The sequence below is a fragment of the Sparassis crispa genome, assembly GCF_003851025.1.
Source record: "Sparassis crispa DNA, contig_000002F, whole genome shotgun sequence".
Lineage (NCBI taxonomy): Eukaryota > Fungi > Basidiomycota > Agaricomycetes > Polyporales > Sparassidaceae > Sparassis > Sparassis crispa.
The window spans coordinates 1,184,725-1,202,417 of record NW_020939749.1 but is presented as its reverse complement, the minus strand read 5'-3'; the positions used below and the strand labels follow the sequence as shown (position 1 = coordinate 1,202,417).

Genomic DNA, 17,693 nt, shown 5'->3' with positions numbered 1-17,693 from the left:
CGTCGCGCGAGGAGTCGTGAACGCCCTCAAGTCGCCGACGAACGTCGGCCGGAAGCGCATCCTCATGAGTGGTGAGTGGTTTGGCCGGAAGAATGCAGTGGAGCGGGGAGCATCCAAGCCCCGCTTGGCTGCCTTTGCGCTCAAGGCCATCCCTGCTCCCCTAACTTCGATCGATAACACTCGCGCAAGGGAGCTGTTGGAGATGACTCCCTGGAAGACTTCGGTACTCGATGTTGTGGAAAATTTTCTTCAGCTGGAGAAGGAGTGGCTCAGTAAGGGTCTAACGATTCGAGACCCCTACCCTCGCTGAATGTGTAAGACGACCATCGTTGATATTTGAAGAAGTTGCACTGTGTACTGTATCCACCCTCAAACGCGGAAAATTTATCCCCTCGTAGCGGTCACCGGGGAAAGTGCAACAGGTGGACAGACGTATCTCAGTGCCCGTCCTCCCACGTAACAAAATCACTAGCGATCTGCATTGGGGAAACCAGGCGTGATTGTGTCCGGTCCGATAGGGTTGCCCTCAAGCACGCAATCACAGCGGGAAGCCACGGGCTTAGGGTTTTCTCTGAGAGAGAACGTCCTCCCACCTACAAAAGCATGCAGTGGAGTCTACAAACGGAGATACTGAGCTCTTGCCTTCCGAGCGGTTAAACATATTTAAACGCAGCATAGTAATGCAGTATGCTTCAGGAGTGTTGCTAGAATGCCGTGGAAGTGAGTGTGCTGGGTAATACCGTCGATAGAGCACCAAGCAGAGACAGACCCAAGATAGTCCGATCACGACTTACGGACCCACTTCAAGTTCGTGGAGACGATCACACGTGGCAACGCCACTTCAACGATCTCAGATCTCCCAGCGTCGTGTCTTGCGAAGCCTCGGGCTGCTGACAACATTGTCGTCGTAGTTAATCATCCTGTGCCGTTATATCCATTTGTTGGTCATTGATTTTCACTATCCAGGCTTCCCATGGAGCCTGTGGAAGGTTCTGAGGCTCGGCCCGCTGGTTGCGCGTTATGAAGAAATAACCAAGCAACCCGAGGGGCTCAGGTCAGCGTGTGGGAGCCCGAGCTTGACCTTTGTTGGCTTTTGTCCACAGTAAAAAGAAGAGTTGCTTGAGAAATGTCCTTTCAGTATTTGCGGATCGCAGAGACTGTACGGCGGAAGATTCTCAACATGTCTACCCCCCCTCTTGTCCTTGTACGTGCCCGCCATGCGTTATTTGGATAGTATCAGGATGCTCACTACAAAATCACATTTATACAGGTCACTGGAGTCACTGGATTCCTAGGTTCTCATGTCGTATACCAGCTTTTAGAGGCTGGTTACCGTGTGCGTGGGTGAGCTCATTTAAAAATGCTTGGTGATGGGATGCGAGGAAGATCTAACGTAGGCATACATTGATAGAATTGCACGTTCCAGCAAGGTTTCCATGGCGCAAGAAGGATACGCTGCATATGGTGATAAATATGAAGTCGTTCCTTTTGACGATCTCGTTGGTGGAGACTTCAGCAATATTGTGAAAGGTATGTCACTGAATTTTCCTTCATCCCGTCATTTCGATGGTCTGCTCATAAGACTTTGTATTCGTGCAGGTGTTAGTGCTGTTATACATGTCGCTGCGCCCTTGGCTGGCCGAGCCGATCGCGCAGAAGCCATTCGTGTAAGTTCGCTGCTTCGTACTACAGATGAAATCTGAAGGTCTCCCTTAATAGGTGGCCGTCGAAGGAAACCTGAATATCTTGCGCGCGGCCGAGAAGGTGGGAGTCAAGCGGTTCGCCTTTGCGAGCAGCATCATTACGGTCGTTTCACCCAGTGGTTCTATGACTGACCAAAGCACGTATCACATCGATGGACAAGTGTTGTCAGCTATTCTGACATGGTGAATATTAGACTGGAACCAGGGCACGAAGAAACAGGCACTTGACGAAAGTAGCGATGCGATGTTCGTCTATGGTGTCGCGAAGACGATCTCGGAACGTGCCATCTGGGACTTTGTGGAGAAGCATCCTGACATAGACGCCACTACCGGTATGTATGTCTTTACCCTATCTTCTGTTACAGACATGAAATGTAAATGGGCCGTAGTGAATCCACCCTACTTCATTGGCCCGTTCGCCCTGGGCTTCCGTGCCCCCGACGGGGCCATCTCGGCCATGAGCTCAAACGAGCTCATATATCGTCTCCTGCAGCCTGACTGGGAAGTGAACGCCTTCGGGCGGACCGTCGACGTGCGCGACGTCGCGCGCGGGCTCGTAAACGCGCTCAAGGCGCCGACGAATGTCGGCCGCAAGCGCATCCTCATGAGCGGAGAATGGTTCAGCTGGAAGGATGCAGTGGAGTTCATCGCGGCTGAACGCCCGGAGCTGAAGCCCCGCTTGGCTGCTTCTGCGTTCAAGGCGGTGCCCGCCCCACCTACTGCGATAGATAACACTCGCGCGAAGGAGGTTCTGGGGTTGGAGATGACGCCCTGGAAGACCTCGGTGCTTGATGCGGTGGATAGTCTGGTCCAGCTGGAGAAGGAGTGGATCAAAAAGGGTTTGACGATCCGAGATCTCTACCCTCGTTGGGATGTGTAGGCGAATCGTTGTCGATTCTACAGTTGCCCTGTGTTCCTTATTTTCTACAGTGCAGCAAATGACGGCGTTGTACCTGGTACTAGAAGCAATGCAATTAAGTCTGTGTTATGCATTTGAGATTAAAGCAGATATTGTACATCGTGGACCCATCCAATTTGCGAAGGTGATCCGAAATAATCTCTGAAGCGCTGTTATACAGGGTATATATGAGCTGGGGAATGCGACGAAACCACAGGACTACATGGAAAACGAAGAGACCAAAAGAAAACCGGGATGATGCGAAGGAGTAGCGGTCAAATTCAGAACGTCCCTCGTTCGTGTTGTCCGTCCATTATGAGTCAGAGTTCCATGTGTGCATCAACATCCATCATGTCCTCCCGCACCAATCTCCGGCGCCCCTTGTCCCACCGCCTCAAATAATCCTCACACCTTTCACGGAATACCTCCAGGCCGTCGAGGAAGCCTTGCGGCAACAAATCCTTCCGCTGGTCCCATGGTTTGACATCGACGAGATCGCACCGGTCCAGACATATGAGAATCATGCCAAAACTGTACGCGTCTGCCAGGCGCGCATCCTGACACTCCGCGCGAAGAATCTCGGGTGCGGAGAATGGCCGCGTACCAGGGTGTATCTGTTCGACTTTCCTTGGTGGTGGCGGCGGAGCTATCGGGAGTGGGGGATGCTGGATGTATGGCGGTTTTGGGACGAAACGGGAGTTGGCCCGAGGAACAAGTGTGGGCGAGAAAGGGGGAGGTTCTACCGTGTCATCGCTTGGCGACGCATAGACGGAGTCCGCAGCCACAGAGCGGCCAAAGTCCAACAACTTAATAGTATCGGAAGAGTGGGTCACCTGTACGTTAAGCAACGAAAGATCACCGTGGCTCAGGCCGAAAGAGTGCAGGTGTGTCAGTCCGTCCAGGAGCTGGTTGTGGAAATCGATCTTCTTGTTCCTTGTGAGTACGGGGCTCTCTCGAACTACGTCGAAGAGAGTGCGCCCCTCGATGTACTCCAGTACCATCCCGACATTCTCGAGGCAGCCGAGGAAGGCTGCGATGTTCCTGTGGCGCGTGAGGGTGGTGTAGACACGAAGCTCGGCAAGGAACTGCGTGGTCACATCTTTGGCATTTGTCTGCATCTCGCCGTTAATTTCCAGCTGCACAACATTGGGCTTCTTGACTATGCACTTGAACAGTTCGGAAGCGGAGCCGGCTGCGCAAGGAGCCAAGTTTTGAGTGGGATTAGGATGAGCGGAGTACGATGTTGGGGTGGGGAAGGAGAATATGGCAGTTGGATTATGGGAAGGGGTATATACTGGAATCACTGAGGCGGTTGGATGTGGAGATTGGTCGAATGGGCGTGATGGGCGATTGTGGACAGTCCGGTGCGGGTGCGCATCGAGATTTACTGCGGTCTCCTCCGACGAGTAGATATTCGCTGGAGCGCTGTTTTTCTCTTTCTCCTCTTCATCCAGTTCGACTGGAGAGACAACGAGTGAAACATACGACGCGTGAAAATGCCACGGTGGACATACCCATCCACCAGTTCTTCTTCGAAGTCAGCGTGACCCGCTTGATGTGCATCGTGTTAGACGACATGTCATCAGGACCCTCTCAAACAAGTTCTTGAGGAACCTGCGTGACAATTTGCTGCAAACGCACGACTTGACCGGTGACCAGTGAATGGAAAAGACGTGAACGTGCACGGATTATGTAGATGCTTCTCGGATCTCGGGAATTTTTGATCTTATCTTATCTACGCGGGTCTGCACAGAACCTGTAACTTACGAAGGATCGTCGTCGGTAAGTTACTAAGAACCAGACGCTGCTGCACAAATTCACGAACTGGTAAACCTGAGGCAATGCAACCGTTCTGATGGACGAGTGAATTTTTGTTGATAGGGCGCGGGTGGGGCGCGGCATCGTTGAAGCTGATGTTTCTTACCTAACTCTTACCTAATCAACCGCCGAGGTTGCCACTGGCACCACCAGTCACCACAACGCCGCACCGAGCCTCCACTCCAGCCACATCATGAACTGAAGCCGATTCTAGTCTCACTGCTCGCCCGTGTTTGTTACTGATTCTCACCATAGTATAGGTTCACTCTTAACAAGTTTTGCGAACATGTCAGCCTCCGTGAACGAGACATCTCACCTACGCCCTCGTGACAAACACCGACGATTCTCTACATGTCAGACTGCTCCCAATTGCTACTCGCTTCCGCTTTCTTTGGAGGCCCTAGATCTTTCGTATGCTTCCCTGACGCCCGCTTTCGTCTCTCTGCGCCTCCAATTACTCTCGTATCTCGCCGATCTCGAGACGAGCCTTGCCCTTCTCGACTCACCAATCTCACCCGAACCCCTCAGAGCAAAGGGAGAAAAGACTGTGGAGGAAGCGAGGGCGTGGGCCAGGGACGGTTTGGAGATGCTCCGCATGATACGGAAGGATATCTGCTCCTACCTTCCGGACTTTCATCTCGACTCTGTTACTCCTACTGTCGAGAGCTTCGTCAAGTCACGCATACCAGACGTTCCAAGCCTGGATGACATGCGTGCGCACCTGCCAGAGCTGCCGGACTTCGACATCTCCGAGATGTGCTTGCGACTCGAGGACGTTCGCTCTCGCATTTCTGATATAGACTACCACAAATACATTCCAATGCTTCCGGAGCGTCTGCAATCCCTCCAGACACATCTGTCCTCCATGGAGTTCCCTTACACCAGGAGAATTGGTGAGATCATATCTGAAATCTCGTCAGATTTGCGCGAGGGAGAGTTGGAAAAGGCTGCAAGAGACATGGCCCGCGCTATGAAGCAGTCTCTAGGTGGCACGCGTTTGATAGACTATGTCGACCTTCCTGAACCATGGCGCAACAACCCGTTCGTTAAGGGCGGTTACCGGTGTGTATATCCATAATTTCTAATGTTACGCCATAGATTGATTTTCAATCTAGATTTATTCCTCTGCATGATTGGCCTCGCCTTATTCTCTCCGTTTTCACTTTGCATAACGAGACCTGTATGCCATTCGACACTGTTATTGCGTACTAGCTGACCTCTGTGTACGCGCAGTGAATATCCACACGCACTTTATACCCTTCTTGGCTTTCTTGTTCACCCTCTACCCGTTCTCCACTGGGCGCCTCGAGACTCCCGTGCTAGCGTTCACCTCATTCGCTCTCCTGTGCCTTTTCACGAGTTCACTCTGGCACACGATGGCGGGCTGTGCGCACTTTCAAGGCATGGATATCTGTGCGCGCATCGACTATGTCGGCATCGGCTGGTACGTGTTGCGCATCGCGCCTAACCTCGTTTGGTGTCGGATAATCATGCTTGCTCTTAGGTTGATTAGCGCCAGCGTTGGCACCATCGTATACTACGGTTTCCAGTGTAGCCCGACCGTGCGCAACCTGTTCCTTGCGCTTTGCTTAGCCATAGGTCTCTCGGGGAGTATTCTTCCGTTCATGGAGTGGTTCAACATGATAGAGTACAGGGTAAGTTCCATGCAATTTCCCGCTCCCTCAGTCTTACGCTTCTCCTTGCAGAGCCACCGCATCGTCTTCTTCGTTGCCCTAGCGCTTGCCAGTGTTGCACCGCTCGCATGCCTCGCCCAACAACATTCCGCTAGCGAGATGTTTGCCTTCATCGGTCAGTACACCACCCTGTCGTCACATCACTCTGTTCGCTGAAGCGATCATCATACAGATCCTGTCGTACCCTCGTTCATCTCGTACGTGATTGGGCTCGTCTTCTACGCGTCGCACTTTCCCGAGCGCTATTTCGTGCGCGCGGCGCAGGCGCACTGGCTCGACTGGGTCGGCGGCGGCTCACACGCGATCTGGCATGTCTTCATTGTGCTCGCGATCAGCCAGCACAAGCACGGGATGGCGCAGCTCAAGGGCGGCATCGGCGCTATGTGCGCTATGCACTGACCCGTTGACATGCTGCGCCGTGTTGGCTGTGGTGAACTTGCCCACTATTTTGTTCTTTGGGCTAGGTAGACTAGTTTATCGCTACGGGCTGTCTTTACGAGACATAGTCGGGGTGTGCTGGAAGGCATCTAAGGCGGTACAGCGAGTAAAACAACGTAAATCAAGAAATTATGGTATAGATAATCCAACACGCTCCGCGGCCGCACCTAACAATTGGCCGTTTAAGTGCCACTATGCGATAGTCTCAAGCAACATTGCATCAACGTCCTGCGGAGGGTTTGGTAGCAGGTAGTGACTCTTCGACTTCATGTGAGCACTCCGGCGGGCCGAACAAGCGGGCAATTCGTTCTGCATTTCTTCCGGGCCCGATGCATATACATCATCGTCCTCCACCCGGACCACTTTCTTCCTGCGGCTAGAAGACTGAGGCTGTGGAGGTATTGACTTGGATGATCCCTTCTTCTTCAGCTTCTCCGCGGCAGGATCGGTACCCCCCGTCAGTACCGCGCAAGCGACGTGTGCAGCCAGCTCTCGCTGGAAACGCTCATCGTATCCAACACACTTCATGCGCCATATGATTACTGTCTGTGAATGCAGAAATTGAAAAAATCAACGACGACAACGCAGGAACACCGACAGACCTCAAGTCCGACCTCGAAGACATTTAAAATTTCATCGACCGTGAGCTCCTTATATTCCTCATTCACGTCCTTGAGAGCTTTGCCCACTTCTCGCGTCGTCGGCTCACGGCCTCCATACTCACGTCGATAGATGATGCGAAATCTTACGTCTCTGTCGGTTTTTCGCGTCAATATCACCTTGCTCCACCTTGTCTTGGCCTGGGAAGAGCATGGATCATCATAAACGGAGAACGAAACAAGTTATTCAACGTACCTTCAGCGGCAGGTTGTTGAACTCCTGAGTAGATAGTGGCGCGGCGGGGGACATCTCATACTCGCCGACGTACCGGTAGGCATTAGGCTGCAAGCGTACGAGCACTTTTTGGTTTCCTGGTTTCCACTGCGGCTTCTTCCTAACCCTGCATAGAAGTCCTGGCTGTCCCGGCTCTACAGGTGCATGGGGGTTCATTGCTAGGGTGGGATACATGAGATTGTATCCATGCTTGTATTTCTTGCCAATAGTGGGGCACATAGATCGCCCGGATCCGCCGTACTTTGAAGACATGAGTTTGCGACTGACCACGACAGAGCGAGTCTCTGCATCTAGATTCACGGGGAAGGACTCGAACTCGTCGGAGGGCATACGACCTCGGACAATATCCTCCGCCAGGAATGGTGGTCCCACATTAGGTTTGATATCAGTCTTGACTTCAGCCTTCACACTAGAACTGCCAGATGCCTACGAAACTCAATCAGTAAATGGATGTCTCTATCGCAAAGGCAAGATACTAACCCTCGGCAGATCAAATGCATCTTCAGGAGGTGCATACTTGTCTTCATAATCAGCATCTGCTTCAGCATCTCCGTGAGGATCGTAAGGAGGATCATTTGGATCATCTTCCTCTTCATCATCGTAGCTGTAGTCGGTCAATTCTCCACTGAATATGTCATCTAGATCGACTTCACTGGCTGCTTCTGTGCATGTTCCACCTTCGCACACCTCAGCACCACTGGAGCCTACAAGAGTAGTCGACATGTGCCAATCTTTCGGGTCGACATAGGATAATGCTGCAGAGGGCTGGCGGCAGACAGGTGGGGGATGAATGAGGCTGCATACTCGACAGTACCATTTCGATGGAGGGACCAACACTTCAAGGATCAGATGTCGTCGTTTCTTGAGGCCAGAAGGTCCAGCCGCCTCAGTTGTATGCTTTGCCTTTCTCTTGAGCGTTTGTCGTGGGTCTTGGGGAGCCTGAGTAACCAAGCCGGTGAGGCGATGCGCACTGATGCTCTGCGCAGAAGGCTCTGTGCCGCCATCATGACCTGCATCAGCAGTGAAGCTTGCAGATGTGTCACCCTGCTTATGAATGACAATGGTATCCCCTCCAATCTTTCCTGGAATAACTGAAGTAGGGCTTGCTTCTACGACATCCTCCACGGCATTCTGCATGGAAGGAGCTATATCTTGGTCCACTTCGCCAGTCAACGTTACAGATGACTTCATCTCGTCATCATCAATAACAAGCGGATTATCTTGACTTCCCGAATCTGCTTTACTAGCCATGACCTGAGATGGGGAATGCATACGATGCATCTCCACCTCAGCACTGTGACTTGTGGAAACGTGTGTCAGTTGGTCGTCAACAATAAGCAGGTCGTTTGCGATCTCTTCACCGACAGGTTTGATGGGTTGTTCAGATTTGACGGCCGCCTTTGCAGGATAAGATGTTCAAGTGATACCAGCAGTTTTCAGTAGGATTCCTCTACTTACAGGAGACACATCAGACATAGTATCTTCGACTTTTGGCCGGCCGTCGGGTGTTGTTCCAGAAATATTGGCAATACGTGTCCAGTTAGAATTACTCGCATCTGTCTGAGAGCTGGCAACGACAGTATGTGGAAGTGAGGACATGGTACTGAGTCGTCCAGTAACATCACGTTGAGAACCTTCTGTCGAGGAACCGGCTTCAACAGGGGTTGCCTTCCCTCGGAAGGTTCTCTCAGCGTCAAGATAGTTGATATGAGATGATTTGTAGTGACATACCGCATGCTGAACCTCTGCACATCCAGAGAGCGTTCTGTGGGGGTCCCTCGGCCGCTGAACAGTGCTCTCCAAAGCCTCCAGTCGTGCGGCTTGAGATCTGATGACCTCCTCTTGGATGTCAAGACGTTTTCCTAGAATTTGCACAAGTTCCCTATACTTCTCTAACTCCGTAACATATGACTGGATTAAATCGGTGGCGGACATCGTGAACACAAGTCATCTGGTATGCCAGGAAGAATTGAGAGGAGTCACTGAAGGGCGTCATTGGTACTTACTACAGGCCACTTCCTGACGACTGCACTAGCAAAACTGCAGCGGCCAACAAGGATGAACAGAAGTCCCACAGTAACCAAAAACAGGGGCGGAATAGAAGTCAGGACAAGTAAACAATCCTGCCAAACGAGATAATCAAACGGCCAAAAATAATGAGTCGGCCCAGGTTCGAACTGAGGACCTTCTGTGAGACCGCACAACTGACTGTGATGTTAGACAGATGCGATAACCAACTACGCCACCGACCCTCTATAAGCCTTGGGAAATGGATGTATTACATGAACAATCCATTGCACGTCAAGGATGTCGCTGTGCTTCATTCTCGAACTTGGCACAACTGAGCAAGCAAGCATGACCTCTACACCGGTACCTAACCCAACTCCCAACTCGAATTCCACTAACAACATCATCACCGCTCTTGGGAATGCATTCAAGATGCAGAATGGCGATCCCGTTTCAACCGACCGCATCGCCCAGCTACTGCTTCAGAACATGGGTCAGCTCGGCGAGCTCGCAAAGCAAGGCAAGCTCAATGCAGCGCAAGTCAGGCAGGTACGCGCGTGCTCCTACCACCATATGGCCGAAGTAGTGATGCTGAATTGGTTGGCCTCGTGTTGCAGTTGAGAGAATATGCGGACAAGCATAAAGCCAGTATCAGTCCCAATACGACGAGTGGCGCAGCCGCTGCAGCATCGGCCCCTTTGCAGGTAAGTATCCCGTTTGTTTGCATTTGTAGGTGTCGTTAAGTTGAAAGTGTTCTCTTAGGCCACAAACACCAACACTACCGCTGCCCCTTCTCCGTTAAAGACAATGAACCCGAGCCCGTTCTTGAGCGCTACTCCTTCAAACGAGTCCACCTACCCTATCAGTTCGACGCCCAGCATCACCAATCCAGGTCCTGTGGCTTGGCAATCAGCTCAGCAAGGCCGACCCACTTTGACGGGTGGCATCCCAGGTGGCAGGGTGCCCGGTGAGCATTGATCCAATCCTTGACTGCTATGCCGTTGCTCATATGGGACAGGAACGCCGGCACAGGTCGCGAGGCCACCTGATGATGCATCGCTCTTGCTGGACGACAGTCGCACGCGGAGGAAGACTACTCCAGGCGACCAGAGTATGCGGAGATCGATACAAGACTTGGTATCGAGTATTGATCCCAACGTCAAGATTGAGCCTGAGGTGGAAGATGTACGATAGATTTGTATTTCGTTTGCTGTTCTCTTTAAGTGATTCTCTACTTCAGCTCTTATTGGACATTGCCGACGAATTCATTGACTCTGTGACAAACTTTGGTTGCCGTCTTGCGAAACATCGCGGTGGCGACACACTCGAGGTCAAGGACCTCCAGCTGCATCTGGGTAAACCTCTAGGTTCCTCCTTCCTGTGTCTTCTCGATTTAACATGACATTCAACAGAACGGAACCACAACATCCGAATTCCTGGTTTCGCGTCCGACGAAACACGGATATCCCTTTCCCAGACTGCTCCTGCGCCTGCGGCCCCTGCGGCACCCAGCACCAAGAAGGGTGCGCAGACCACTAACATGACCCTGCGAAGCCACCGGCTCGCACAAGTGCAACTGGCAAAAAAGGAGGCGAAGTTGATGTGATCCCTTCTGTCCGCCCATAACTACCTGTTCTGAGCATTTACGTTGTGTTGTATTCTGACCCTTGTTGTAACTTTTAGATTACATGTTGTTTTCCAAAGGATTTTGTGGATCGTCTTTGTGGATTTTCTTAACCTGACAAGCTGGGTAGGCCACGCAACACTCCACCTATGATATGATTGGAACGAAAACTGTAGCCACTGCCAGCACTTACTGGTGCTTATTCCATTGAACGATGCGCTCTCTGTACGACGAGACAGCTGTCTGCGTGATAAATACCACTACATAATACGACGTTGTATTACAGTCGTGTGCTCCTGACGAATCCCCAAAGGAAGCCTGATTTCTGAGGTACGACTCAAACGGAAGACCACTGAAATAAACACTATTGGTCTTTACAGACCTGTCTACACGAAATGCTTCATATGCTTTCAACTACTCAACGTCCAACAGAGAAAAGGAGCGGAGACAATATGGGGCCACGCGCGATGGCATAGGATGGCATTCATTCGTCCTCCGTCTCAGTAGCGCTGTCGCTACTGAAAGGTATGCGGCAGAGGCGCTTAAAGACACTAGATCCCAGCGGCACGCAAGCGCAACAGATGTTGACATATGGCCAGGAGGGTCTGATGTTGCAATAGCTGCTACAAATGACAGTGTTGCATGAGATCCCACAAGGCACCTGGAAATATGAGAAGTATAGACAGGGTTCAAACTGGGAGATGTCGGGTCTCATAACCCTTGATCAAACCGCGCTTGACCGCCGGAAATCCTGGACACTGTCAGCGACGCGCCTGATCTCCCGAACCAACAATGATGTCCGATATTTTGATGCAATCGAGTTATCTGAGAAAACGCGATTAAAGTGCTTCAAATCGGAATGTACACCGGTAGCTCGGGGATGTAGATCCATAATGGGAGGTTCAATATTAATGACAATGTCGCGCACCTTCAGTATAGAAAGGGGTTCAGAAAGAGCTAACCCACCCATCTCTGGATAGTGGCGAACGTGAGTTCGAAAAAAACATGGATGCACTGGTCTGTGTTCGTCCGGGTGCACCAGAATATATACTTCTTTTTGCTCCATAAATCTAGCCCGTTTGTTCGATCGAAAGCCAATTCGAGGGTTGGTGCGAGGATTGAGAATAACGTTTAGCTCAGAAGTAGACAACACTAGTACTGAGTACTGAGAGTGAGATCAAGAACAAAGCAACACATCGCCATCACGTGCGCGTGGATCTCATGTGGCTGGCATCCCGCTTTAGGGAGTACCCTTGTTCTCCTCGGGTTTCACTTCAAGTTCAACTTCGTTCTTTAACTCCTCAGGTGCTGGTGCCCCCCGAGTAGTTATCCCTTATCCCGCCACTAGTGCACTCCAATATGTCGATGACCCTCGCAACAGTTTCCTGTCCAGCTCTTCTGACTCTCCGTTACCAAAGCTCTCTAGCCGATTTCGACACATACCTCTCCTGCACCTTCACGCGGACCTCCATATATTCACTACCGGATGACCTTCTTCTCCTGATTATTAGCTATGTCGAGTTGAAAGATATTTTGGCCCTGCGAAAGGTCAGTATAGCCAGGTGGAAGCCGCTTACACACACTAAACCGAGTGGACTAGACTTCCAAGCGCTTCTACTCCATGACGAAACTCCGCTGGGTCTGGTACGATGCCATGAAACGCCATGTGATAGCCAAGGGTCTTCCTGTGCCTGCTGCAGACGTGGATCTGAGGGTGTTCTCCGCTGAGCACCTCGAAGCCCGTGCTGTCCATGCTGCCAAGTTCCACGACAACTGGTGCTCTCCCCAGCCCAAACCTAGACATTCGATTGAGTTCCATGCGGAGAGGTGCTTGCCAGACGAATTACCGCAGGACCTGAAGACAACGGTCAAGCATGTATTCTTTCTTCCAGGTCGCAACGGCGAATTCCTCGTAACCGTGGTCGGCCGTGTGATTACGTGCTGGGAGGTTCCTCTGGATGGGTCTGGGGCATATAGGGTTGCGGAATGGGTGAGCAGTAGCAGGGTTGAACAGGCAGTTGTGAACGAAGATCCCAAGAATGAGGCGGTACTCACCTTTGTCTCCGAAGTCTCCACTGGGTAAGACTCACATTTTCTACGATCGATCCACCAGGTTTTCTACAGCACTTTTTGTAGGCCTGGCGAGGTAGAACTTACCACGTTGTCTCTCGACAAATTTCATGGACATTTCACGGTGCGCAACAGAATCCGGGGACATCGCAACAGCGTACTTCCTTTGCACGTTATGGATGGCGACTACGTTATATTTGGCGACCCTTTGGTGGTTTGGTTCCGCACGTCTCCGTTGGATGTCCAAATCATTCCGGAGAGAGAAGTCTACCCACTTGTAGGCGACGTAAGCTGCTCCTCCCATTGATCACTTACCTGTGCCAGTGCTGAACGAACCGTGAATTAGGAGAGCAATAAAGTCCTAGTTGTCAAGCCCATTAACCGCTACATGCTCATTGTCCGCGAACGCGAGTACCAGCTCGTCTATTCCCCCATCTGGAACGGTAAACGTACGGTGTATGGCCCCGCAAAGGACATTTCCGCTTGTGTCTTGACGCAGTTCCCTGCCAAAGATGCCGTAATCATCGCGAGAAGTTCAGCGGCCGCCAGTGGCGACGACGAAGTGGAATGGCCGAACGAGCTTGTTACGATTCTCATTCGCTGTTCCGAAGACGGACTCGATACCATCCAACAGTTTGACCTGCTTCCCGCTCCCCAGTCAAAGACTGTGCAGACCGAGCCGTCGGAACCGAAGGAGGTCTTCCGCGTTCCGTGCGTCTTCCCGACAGGGTCCACTCGCGTGCTCGTCGTACCGCCGTCCTGCTGCAAACTGAATGCCGGGTCTAGTGGGAAGGGGTATTGGATTCAAACGTGGAACGTCACATCGCGGCACTCCGAGTACCCTGCGCGCTGTCTGATGGGCTTCCATCTGTCCAGCGAAGGGGAGGGGAAGGACGACGCGATCAAGCTGCAGTACGGCCAGCCTGGGAGCGACCTGAACTTGTGCCAGGGCACATTATATTCCCGCAGATGCGACATGAGCGAGATCATCTGGAAGAAGTACATGATCGTGTCGACGGCCCTGGAAGACACAGTAGGGCGACTTGCGATCGGAGACAGGACGGGTAAGGTGGAAGTGGTAGATTTCGTATGACGGCAAGTGGTCGGTCTATCTGCGAGGTGGGAGGTGATCAGGGTGGGCTTGTGTGCCGCATTATATATCGTACCGTATTTTGTGCTATTACAATTTTACTGTGATACCCCCAGCAGAACAATAGAGGTCGTCTCGTTTTGGCAGGTCACCAAGTTCCGCCATTTGCGTCCCGTATGGCCGACCACGTGTCGACGCACTTTCTTCACCTTCTCCGACGTTCTCCAGCCTCGGGCATGCTGATAGATGGACAACCTCTTCGCCATTGGCGTTGGTCTCGCTCTCCGCGCAGTCATCGACTCTATCACGCACCATAACCACAGGGTCAATGGGTCGCTCGTTGGCTTGTGGGAGGGAGCCGTGCTGCACCATTTTTTGGCGAAATTTCCTTCATCATTCGACCCGTATGTCGCTTTTGGCTTCCGGCTCTTCATCGATCTCCTAGTTACGGAAAGCCTGACGAGGATGACGATTGTCATTCTGTGGACCGGACTGGGGATGCTGCTCTCCGATCTCGGCGTCGACATGTGGGCCGATAAACGGGTGCGGAGGCTCTGGCGTCGCATCCGGCATGCTTCACCGTTCTATATCTCCAGTAGCAGCAACAAAGTGCCCACAGGGAACTCCGTATCTCGCGTCCAGTTTCTTCACATTCCAACTAATTCGACGGTGTCGTCGAACACTGCACGCAGCCCCCGGTCCCCGCAGGATTCACAGGCTTCATTGCGCTCGCGCGATCCTCCATCTCCCTCTTTCCGTCGCCCAAGTACACATCCCATTCCGGGTGCATTCTCCGATTCCTCTGAAGCGGTGAGCGATGTCTCCAGGCAGCGTATCGTGCTGCAACAGCAGCAATTACGGCAAGAGCAGCAGCGTATACGACAAGAACGGCTGCAGCAGCTTCAGCTTCAGAGGCAGCAGCAACTACCACCCCAGCCATCATCGCCTCAAAGTCCTCAGCAACCGCCACCCCAGTTGCAGTCACCTCAGGGTCCTGAGCAGCTACTACCCCGTGAGCAGCAACAATCACTACCACAGCGACAGCACCAGCAACAACCTCTACAATTACCGCAGCAGCAACAACCTTTACAATTACCGCAGCAGCAGCCTCCTTTTCCGCCTCAGCTGCAATCGCGGACACCTTCAGAAGAGCTGGAATATATTCCTCTCATTCCGGATACCTCGGGAGACGAATTCCCTCCAGTCCGTCCTCGAGCGTCTGCATCCGATGCATCTGGTCTCACCACCCCGAACGAGCACGGGTCCCCGAAAATCCTCGTACACAGTCCGCGACCTAATTACTCTGGGCTAACCACTCCAGCGTCTTCTCCCCCCCATGTATCGCAGGAGCAGCTCCCTCCCGTCACGATTTATGGTGATGCCGACAGCAAGGGACAACCCTACATGTCTAACCCCACTGAACTCTCTGACGTCCCTCCTATACCCATCCGCCTCCGCCCCGTGCCAGAAGAACCCGATACCAGCGGAGAAGGGTCTACGATCACGTTTCCCCAACCCGATATTATTGATCCGCAACCCAGCCCTGCCATCCAGCCGCCGCTGGCTGAGATGCCCATCATTCCCGGTCCAGAGGACGGAGAGATGGCTGCGGCCGAACCCTCGACTGCGTTGGACGATGCCGATAGAGGTCCTCCGCCTTCGTATACCCAGGCGCAGGCGGACGACAGTCCAGATAATGTATCCGAAAAAACGGCTGCCGAAAGCGTCATATCGGGGCATTCAAAGAGCATCATCGTCGCGAAAGCTGACGAACTTCGCAAACAGGCCGCTGAAGAAGAGGTATTGCGGGCGAGGCTTCGTCGAGAATGCAGTGAAGCGCGGAGGAATCACCAGTATTGGAAAGCATTTCAGCTGAACGTCGAGATTAAGGAGGCGGAGGAGAATGCAAAGCAGTTGCACGCGAAGGCCGCTCGTCGGTATTACAAGGGTATGCACATCCAGTTATTCGAGTATCTCTTGTAAGCTAAATGTTCCCGTAGCGCATAACCTCAATCCCGAGCCTCATGAAGTTGATGTACATCGCCTCCATGTTCCCGAGGCTATCGAGAAAGTCGAGAAAGCATTATACGACGCCATGATGTCTGGCGCAACCGAGTTGCGCATCATTACCGGCAAGGGGATTCACTCACAGGGGGTCAACCCCAAGGGAGTTCTGAGACGTGCAATCATCGGCGCGATGCAAGAGTGAGTCACATTCCCAGACTTGCTCATCGCGCCAAATGCTGACGGTGCCCAGCTACCACATAGAGGCGAAGCCTGCCCTTGGCAATGATGGTGTACTCATTATCACTCCTCCAGCGAAGCCCGCGGAGGCGCCTTCCAGATCATAGCTTGGTTGTTGACGACTTTTGATGATTTATTGACTACGTCTTCTACTGATCTGTATCATTGTCCTGATTGTCTTTACTCGTGTTCGTTGGTTGTATTTCGCTATGATTTGCCATTGCTTGGTTTATCGCTATCTACTGTTTTCTGTTTCCGCCACCTGAAGGGCGATGACCTGTGGAGCCAAGACGACTTGAGTACTGGTACGCGAAACGACTAGAGAGACTTCGAGATCACATACTCACTGATGGTCGATGGTCACGCATCGTGCCATATGCAGTGGTGATGAATGGGGTATATGCGTACACGACCAGGGTGGTATTAAGAGCAACCATCCGGGACCTTCAAGTTTTCTGGCGCTATCGCAGACCATTTCCTTTCCGCGAGGCAATCTTCGCGATCTCTCCACAGACGAGCTCGAAACCTTCACCTCCTTTACTCCAGAAAAGACGCTCGTCTAACGGAAGCCGGTCAAGAACATACTCAGCGGCATCCCCCTCACGTCCAATTCCAATCCTTAGACGATGGAACCCGGTTTCCCCGCCAAGACCGGCGATGATGCTCTTCACTCCGTTGTGACCATTTGCTGAGCCTCCGAATTTGTGGGATAGAGTCGATGGTTTGCGCAACAGATCGTCATGTATTACAATCAGATTTGAGGGCGACACGACGGTTTTGCGCAGTGCATTTGCGACGGATCGTCCAGAAATATTCATAAAGGCATCTGCATGTAATACATCCCTTTACGGACAGACGCCCAACATACGGGTAGAATTACTCACTGGGCTTGAACAGCGTAAGGCTGACCGTAATTTTACCGAACGGGACGTCCGATTTACTTGCCACAAAGCCTCCAACGACTCGGTCCAGCCGCAGAGACATGCCGTTGGAAGAGGCCAGAGCATCAAGAATGAGATGCCCTACGCTTATACCTCCATGAGCACGATCCTTAGCACAAGCGTCGAGCTACAGCACTGATCTATTCACCTGTGTCTTGTAGCAGGATACGGAAGATTCCCTAGACCAACAATTAAAAGTTCACGAATGGCGGCCATGGCACACTCCCCAAATATCCCAGCGATGAACAGCAAGCAGCTTCTTGTGAGCTCCA

General features: G+C 52.2%; 9 protein-coding genes and 1 non-coding gene across 10 annotated transcripts; 6 read left to right on the top strand and 4 right to left on the bottom strand.

Annotated features, from left to right (window-relative positions):
- Window positions 1–64: 64 nt before the first annotated feature.
- SCP_0303790 (hypothetical protein) lies at window positions 65–310 on the top strand (the record flags this gene model as incomplete). Its single annotated transcript, XM_027755772.1, has 1 exon — window positions 65–310. One exon carries the CDS (start codon window positions 65–67, stop codon window positions 308–310), a length of 246 nt encoding a protein of 81 aa, XP_027611573.1.
- Window positions 311–1,180: 870 nt separating this feature from the next.
- Window positions 1,181–2,583, top strand: SCP_0303780 (Putative uncharacterized oxidoreductase; the record flags this gene model as incomplete). Its single annotated transcript, XM_027755771.1, has 7 exons — window positions 1,181–1,204; window positions 1,271–1,344; window positions 1,412–1,530; window positions 1,600–1,667; window positions 1,720–1,822; window positions 1,898–2,035; window positions 2,093–2,583. The coding sequence occupies 7 exons, from the start codon at window positions 1,181–1,183 to the stop codon at window positions 2,581–2,583; spliced, it is 1,017 nt and encodes a 338-aa protein (XP_027611572.1).
- Window positions 2,584–2,921: 338 nt separating this feature from the next.
- Window positions 2,922–4,164, bottom strand: SCP_0303770 (hypothetical protein; the record flags this gene model as incomplete). The annotated part of the gene is made up of 2 exons (XM_027755770.1): window positions 2,922–4,060; window positions 4,116–4,164. The coding sequence occupies 2 exons, from the start codon at window positions 4,162–4,164 to the stop codon at window positions 2,922–2,924; spliced, it is 1,188 nt and encodes a 395-aa protein (XP_027611571.1).
- Window positions 4,165–4,705: 541 nt separating this feature from the next.
- On the top strand, window positions 4,706–6,512 carry SCP_0303760 (Uncharacterized protein; the record flags this gene model as incomplete). Its single annotated transcript, XM_027755769.1, has 6 exons — window positions 4,706–5,481; window positions 5,535–5,599; window positions 5,653–5,863; window positions 5,924–6,074; window positions 6,126–6,228; window positions 6,286–6,512. The coding sequence occupies 6 exons, from the start codon at window positions 4,706–4,708 to the stop codon at window positions 6,510–6,512; spliced, it is 1,533 nt and encodes a 510-aa protein (XP_027611570.1).
- Window positions 6,513–6,743: 231 nt separating this feature from the next.
- On the bottom strand, window positions 6,744–9,380 carry SCP_0303750 (hypothetical protein; the record flags this gene model as incomplete). The annotated part of the gene is made up of 6 exons (XM_027755768.1): window positions 6,744–7,097; window positions 7,154–7,351; window positions 7,407–7,871; window positions 7,926–8,843; window positions 8,904–9,113; window positions 9,177–9,380. The coding sequence occupies 6 exons, from the start codon at window positions 9,378–9,380 to the stop codon at window positions 6,744–6,746; spliced, it is 2,349 nt and encodes a 782-aa protein (XP_027611569.1).
- Window positions 9,381–9,602: 222 nt separating this feature from the next.
- On the bottom strand, window positions 9,603–9,697 carry SCP_t0303740. Its single transcript has 2 exons — window positions 9,660–9,697; window positions 9,603–9,638 (listed from the first exon to the last, which is right to left on the bottom strand). It is a non-coding gene; the product is annotated as a tRNA-Val (tRNA).
- A 103-nt stretch (window positions 9,698–9,800) lies between these two features.
- SCP_0303730 (hypothetical protein) lies at window positions 9,801–11,058 on the top strand (the record flags this gene model as incomplete). The annotated part of the gene is made up of 7 exons (XM_027755767.1): window positions 9,801–9,815; window positions 9,885–10,001; window positions 10,070–10,156; window positions 10,215–10,419; window positions 10,471–10,637; window positions 10,693–10,807; window positions 10,865–11,058. The coding sequence occupies 7 exons, from the start codon at window positions 9,801–9,803 to the stop codon at window positions 11,056–11,058; spliced, it is 900 nt and encodes a 299-aa protein (XP_027611568.1).
- Window positions 11,059–12,435: 1,377 nt separating this feature from the next.
- SCP_0303720 (predicted protein) lies at window positions 12,436–14,239 on the top strand (the record flags this gene model as incomplete). Its single annotated transcript, XM_027755766.1, has 4 exons — window positions 12,436–12,624; window positions 12,677–13,155; window positions 13,213–13,432; window positions 13,493–14,239. The coding sequence occupies 4 exons, from the start codon at window positions 12,436–12,438 to the stop codon at window positions 14,237–14,239; spliced, it is 1,635 nt and encodes a 544-aa protein (XP_027611567.1).
- A 243-nt stretch (window positions 14,240–14,482) lies between these two features.
- Window positions 14,483–16,587, top strand: SCP_0303710 (hypothetical protein; the record flags this gene model as incomplete). Its single annotated transcript, XM_027755765.1, has 3 exons — window positions 14,483–16,184; window positions 16,237–16,441; window positions 16,494–16,587. The coding sequence occupies 3 exons, from the start codon at window positions 14,483–14,485 to the stop codon at window positions 16,585–16,587; spliced, it is 2,001 nt and encodes a 666-aa protein (XP_027611566.1).
- Window positions 16,588–16,941: 354 nt separating this feature from the next.
- SCP_0303700 (Peptidyl-tRNA hydrolase) lies at window positions 16,942–17,637 on the bottom strand (the record flags this gene model as incomplete). The annotated part of the gene is made up of 3 exons (XM_027755764.1): window positions 16,942–17,306; window positions 17,365–17,507; window positions 17,570–17,637. The coding sequence occupies 3 exons, from the start codon at window positions 17,635–17,637 to the stop codon at window positions 16,942–16,944; spliced, it is 576 nt and encodes a 191-aa protein (XP_027611565.1).
- Between the last annotated feature and the right edge of the window lie 56 nt (window positions 17,638–17,693).